The sequence below is a fragment of the Onychostoma macrolepis genome, chromosome 07 (genome assembly GCF_012432095.1).
Source record: "Onychostoma macrolepis isolate SWU-2019 chromosome 07, ASM1243209v1, whole genome shotgun sequence".
NCBI classification, from domain to species: domain Eukaryota; kingdom Metazoa; phylum Chordata; class Actinopteri; order Cypriniformes; family Cyprinidae; genus Onychostoma; species Onychostoma macrolepis.
This window is the reverse complement of record NC_081161.1, coordinates 7,698,301-7,704,300: the sequence shown is the minus strand read 5'-3', so window position 1 is coordinate 7,704,300 and position 6,000 is coordinate 7,698,301. Positions and strand designations below refer to the sequence as shown.

The window sequence follows — 6,000 nt, the reverse complement described above, 5'->3', positions numbered from 1 at the left end:
TGTTCACTTGGGTGGCAACTCCCAGACCACTCAACTGCCTAGGAACACCTTAGAAACAGGGTGTTAGTCATGGTAAGCACAACAATTTTCATGTACATGTCTATATAATTATTATTATCAGCATTATATTGCAATGATATACTATTCAATTATTTGGTTCCAAATATAATTACTGTAAATAATTAAGATGAGGTGGACTAAGACACTAAAGTGGACCACATAGATCTGAGTCCACTGGGTTCACTTATGGGTTAGAAGAATAAGGTTTAAGTTTGGTACTTTAGAAGAACCCCCCCTGTAGTGTGACCATCTATAAAGACAAACTTCTGTTCTTCCTCTGTTCTGTTTGTTAGAACATGAAAGGCACTGCTTGTACGTTTTCGCACACCATACCAAACATGAGAGCTGCTGTTTCAGTGTGATTTCATGCTTTCATTCTGCTAGCTTTCATATACAAGAAGCAGCAAATTGAGATTCAAATCACAACTCAAATATATATATATATATATATATATATATATATATATATTTTTTTTTTATAATTAAGAACAATGGGAATTTTGGAACAAATTAAAGCTCCAGAAAATTTTATTACAACAAAGCGCAACATTTCAATCAGTTAGCTCTTCATCAGGCACAATTCCTGCTCTTGGTTGTAATAAAATAATTGCAGTGTGCAGACATCTACCTTTTTTTTTTTAAAACATTCAATTGTAATAAATATAATATAATATTGATATAACTTTAAAAAAGAGAAACACTTTTAAATAAAAGAAACAATTAAATATCTAATATTAATAAACCCAGTAATTTACAGCACAAAACACATTGTAAATGGCAAAAACCTTGATTTTACCCGTTTTTAATGCAGTCAGTGCCACATTACTTTCTTGTCCCTCATGTTTTTTTTTTTTTTTTTTTTATGCATATAGTTTTCCAGTGATGTCATGCAACATGTCCATGTTGGCATCTGTCTAATTTGACTAATGTTCATTAAATTACAGATGCATTTGCACCAAAATATTATAGAATTTGAGGTAACACTTTAGTTTAGGGACCAGTTCTCACTATTTACTTGTTTATTAGCATTTACTGCATATTAATAGCATATTGGCTGTTTATTAGTACTTGTAAAGCACATATTAATACCTTATTCAGCATGACCATATTTTAGATCCCTACCCCATACCTAAACTTACCAACTACCTTACTATAAATAAGCAGCAAATTAGGAGTTTGAGGCAAAAGTCATAGAAATAGTCAATAATGAGAACTGGACCCCAAATTAAAGTGTGAGTGAATTTGATTGGGCGCATATTAACTTTGCTATTGTATCTATATGGTTAGTTATAATTATTGTACTCAGCAGTGTTTCCTCTGCTGTCCTGAACAGACCTGTAACCTATTTTTGTCTTGCGATCCACCAGTTTAGAACCACTGCTATAAAATTCATTGTGATCTTCATGGAATATCTTGGTGAACACAAGCGCATGCCATGCATTTGAAGGAACAAACACTGAGTTGTACTCTAGAGAGAGCACATCTGTTCAACCAAACCACTGACACTGTGAGGAATTACCGAATCTGTCATAACAACTACAGCTCTCTCTGTTTTACAGGAATGATGGTACAAGGTCTTGTGTAGAAAAATGTAGATAAGCAGAACTCACAAATCGTCTTTGCATTTGTTTTTTACTGCCATTAATTATAAATACTGAGAATATTTACTATACATGTAGATATAAAACAGCTGATTGTATCTAGATAAGTTCCAACATATGGGCATGTCCCAAATAGAGTTATTTCAAAATAATCTCAACCTACAAACCTGAGACACTAGAAAGAAATACAGCAAGAACGTTGCCAAAGCTTTGCTACATAGTAGCAATTATGGCTTCAATGTGTGCATTGGAGCCGGTACAACCTTCAAGTCAAGACAAAACCAAGTATACCTTGCACAAAATAAATCTCAGTACAGTGTAGAACCTCATAAAACACAATGCAATATCTGCCAAATGTGGCTTATCAGTATGCACAAGTACAGCAGCTAGGAAAAATGTTTAACATTTATCATATGATGTCAAAGTCAAACAGAGACATCCAGGTGCTTAAGCTTGTCATCATTTGTTAATGCAGTCCTCCCAGATCCGCATATTCTTCAGTCTCAATGGTACCATCATAAGGTGCTACCAGGCAACATATTTGTGATGGTCCAGTTCTGGCCAGTGCATTTTTGGAGCTTCAGCTGATATCCAAACTCATTGTCATTGTTCTCCACGAGTTCAAGGCATCGCTTTGACTTTGTATTCTGGATGGAGCCTCCCTGAAGAAAGGAGAAAGAAAATAGATATATTTCATTACAAAATCCCCCGACTGCGCCCAGACATGTTCCTGTATAGATGGAGCTGTCAGGGTTTCATCCATCTTCCCACAAAATTCCCTTTCGATATGGGTAACCTTTCACACTTCATGTTCAGAAAAATCTCATCTGGCATCACAGCCTGATCTCCTAAGAAAATGTAGTTATTCATACATAGCATACACATACATTTTGTATGTTTGGACAGAAATTTAAATATAGCACTTTAAAGGAATAGTTCACCCAAAAATGAAAAGTACATTCAAGATGTAGATGAGTTTCATTCTTCATCAGAACAGATTTAGAGAAATTTAGCCTTACGTCACTTGGTCACCAATTGATCCTCTGCAGTGAATGGGTGCCGTCAGAATGAAAGTCCAAACAGCTGATAAAAACATCACAATAATCCACAAATTTTCCCACACAACTTCAATTCATCAATTAATATCTTGTGATGTAAAAAGCCTCATTAAGGCATTTTAACGCTTCTGGCCAAAATAACAGACTATAATCCCTGTTGTCCACCAACATATTTCTTTAGAACTGGTTTGAACTGGTTTCAAGGTACAGTACGTTTACAAAACAACAATGTACTAAAAATGCAAAAACTTTTGGTAACACTTTATTTTAGGGTCTCTTAATTAGTTGCTTATTAGCATGCATATTACTAGAATATTAGCCATTTATTAGTAGTTATTAAGCATATATTAATGCCTTATTCTACATGACCTTATTCTACATCCCTAATCCTACCCAATACCTAAACTTAACAACTACCTTACTAACTATTAATAAGCAGCAAATTAGGAAATTATTGAGGGAAAAGTCACAGTTAGTAGTGAATTAGTGTTCCCTATTCTAAAGTGTTACCAAAGTTTTTACTTTGTGTTTTTGAAAAGGTTCACATGCAGACAACAATGCTGTCAAAACAACCCCTGAGGACTCGTATTTCAGTCAGAAGCAATAGTTAAAAACACCCTAATGATGAATTTATAACAAACACACTGCCTTTTTGCTTCAGTGGAGTGGTGTGGATTATTTTTTTATCAGCTATTTAGACTCTTATTCTGACGGCATCCATTCACTGCAGAGGATCCATTGGTGAACAACTGATGTAATGCTATAGTTCTCCAGATCTGTTCTGATGAAGAAAAAACTCATCTATATCTTGAATGGCCCGAGGATGAGTAAATGTTCAGCAAATTTTCATTTTTGGATGAACTATTCCTTTAAAAGTTAGAATTATTTACATATCTTAAGAAATCTTTACAAATCCTTTTTATTATAAATGTATTTTTATAGGCATGCTTTAACAATCATGTGGATATTTTTGAGCCTACCTTAAACCTAATCATATCTCAACTACTCAAAAACAGATAAATGTATAGTAGCAACAAGTTTAATCACAGATTCTGAAGTGAAATTAAAATTGTAAATTGCTGAAAATTGTCCCCAGATCTCGTACATCAATTGTAGTCTCATTCAAAAAGACTTTAATGCCACAGTGTCAAAAGCTGGCATTTCACAGTTGGCCAAAACACATGCAAGAGCCAATGTATTTTACATCTTTGACCTCAAACCTGTGGTGTAATGCTTGAGGTTACAAATTTTAAATGTTTAACTAATGCAACACTTGATTTGAATTTTGGATTTGAATGAATGTGATCATGTTGAACATATCAGTCATTAAATAAATTCAATAAAATCAGCCTATTAATTCTATCAATTCAATGAACATGAAAGGGTTTATAACATTTGCACATCTCTAAAGTTGTAAATTAGTAATATGCTTTTACAATGATGTTAACACTGTACACTAATTATGCAAATTTTAGTATCCATGTCATCATACAAAAAAGTATGTGTGCTACCACTTTATGAATGAATACACATTATTACCAATTAGACATGAAAAAACACGTTTAGAATTAACTGGTAATTCAAGCTTGAATTTTATCCAATACATGTATCAGAGATGATTAATTGCATTCATTTTCTAATGCACATTTTTTTATTTTTTTTTTTTATATAATTGTATTTTTTATAATTATATGTATAGTATATGTTGTTTTGGTACTGCTACTACTACTACTACTACTAATCTTCTGATTTTGGGATGAAATGGCACACAATCATAATCTTGAAAGATTTTTTGAGGCCCATAAAGAAAATAACATGAGGAGGTGGAGAGTTTGGGTCAAACATTCAAAACTTTAGAGACATCAGGCATATCAAATTCATCTTCATCTTTCATCTTCCCTTCTGAAAGGGGCTTGATAGAGTCACAGCTGGTGAATCTGTGAGGGAACAGCAGCGCTGCAGGCTTAGACATGAGAGAGCAGGCTAAGAGCTAGAGGGAAGCATCCGCACTGATCTCAAGCCGGGGAGGATGGGACTGCAGGACTGAGATAGGGTGGCTGAGTTTTTCACTGCCAGCATTCATTTTAGCCCGCTTTTCACAGAAGAGAACGCCTGTGGCCTTAAGACCCGGGTTTATTTGGTCTCAGTACTGCAGACTCCTTCTCGCTCTTTGAGAGGTGCTCAAGGAGTCCCACACAGCTGTAGTCAGGATGTCTTCAGATAGAGGTTTTAAATTCTCTAACATATTCATTATGAAGGGTTTATCTGAAGCCTATCATGTGCACTGATAGCAGTACATACAGCTACAAGCATTACAGTTTAACAGGTCGATAGTGTCCGTGCTGCAGATACAGCTGGATCAGGGCATTTCTAGTGTTGACTTCCTAGTGTAAACACTGAGACGCTCCAACCAGTGTTATTTTAGTATCATTGATACTACTACAGTTATTTTTAATATTTTAAATTGGAGTTATTTTATTTATTTATTTTCATTTTATATAGATTTTATTAAAGGGATACTCCACCCCAAAACGCAAATTTGGTCATTAATCATTTACCCCCATGTCGTTCCAAACCCGTAAAAGCTCCGTTCATCCTCGGAAAACAATTTAAGATATTTTGGATGAAAACCGGGAGGCTTGTGACTGTCCCATTGACTGCCAAGTAAATGACACTGTCAAGGCACAGAAAAGTATAAAAAACATCGTCAAAATAGTCCATCTGCCATCAGTGGTTCAATCTGAATTTTATGAAGCGACGAGAATACTTTTTGTATGCAAAGAAAATAAAAATAACGACATTTATTCAACAATTCGTCTCCTCTCTGTCTCTCTGTGTCAGCGTAGCGCCATTTTGAAAAGCATTCGATGGAGGCAAAGTGCGTACGCTATTCCCTGTCATCAGTAACGCATGGATACACTGTTTCCGTTCAAATCAAAGTGTAAATAAACGTACAATATGTATCCATGTGTTACTGATGACAGAGAATAGCATACGCACTTTGCGTCCATCAAATGCTTTTCAAAATAAATATTTCATAAAATTCAGATTGAACCACTGATGGCAGATGGACTATTTTGACGATGTTTTTTATATTTTTCTGTGCCTTGACAGTGTAATTTACTTGGCAGTCAATGGGACAGTCACAAGCCTCCTGGTTTACTGTGCATTTCTCTTTGAAAATCTGAGTAAAATGGGTCATTCCAGACATTGTTCAAAAGAATAGCGTACTTTGATTAAAAAGTTGATTACAGAGGGGAAAACACATAAAGAAGTGCAGA

At 34.8% G+C, this 6,000-nt stretch overlaps 1 protein-coding gene across 1 annotated transcript in view; it reads right to left on the bottom strand.

Annotated features, from left to right (window-relative positions):
- Positions 1 to 637: 637 nt before the first annotated feature.
- Positions 638 to 6,000, bottom strand: part of galnt18b (UDP-N-acetyl-alpha-D-galactosamine:polypeptide N-acetylgalactosaminyltransferase 18b) — a 125,923-nt gene continuing 120,560 nt past the window's right edge. The window contains exon 11 of the mRNA XM_058781538.1: positions 638 to 2,323. Within this exon, the coding sequence (XP_058637521.1) occupies positions 2,177 to 2,323 (147 nt within the window). The 3' untranslated portion in view covers positions 638 to 2,176. The remainder of the gene's footprint in view (positions 2,324 to 6,000) is intronic.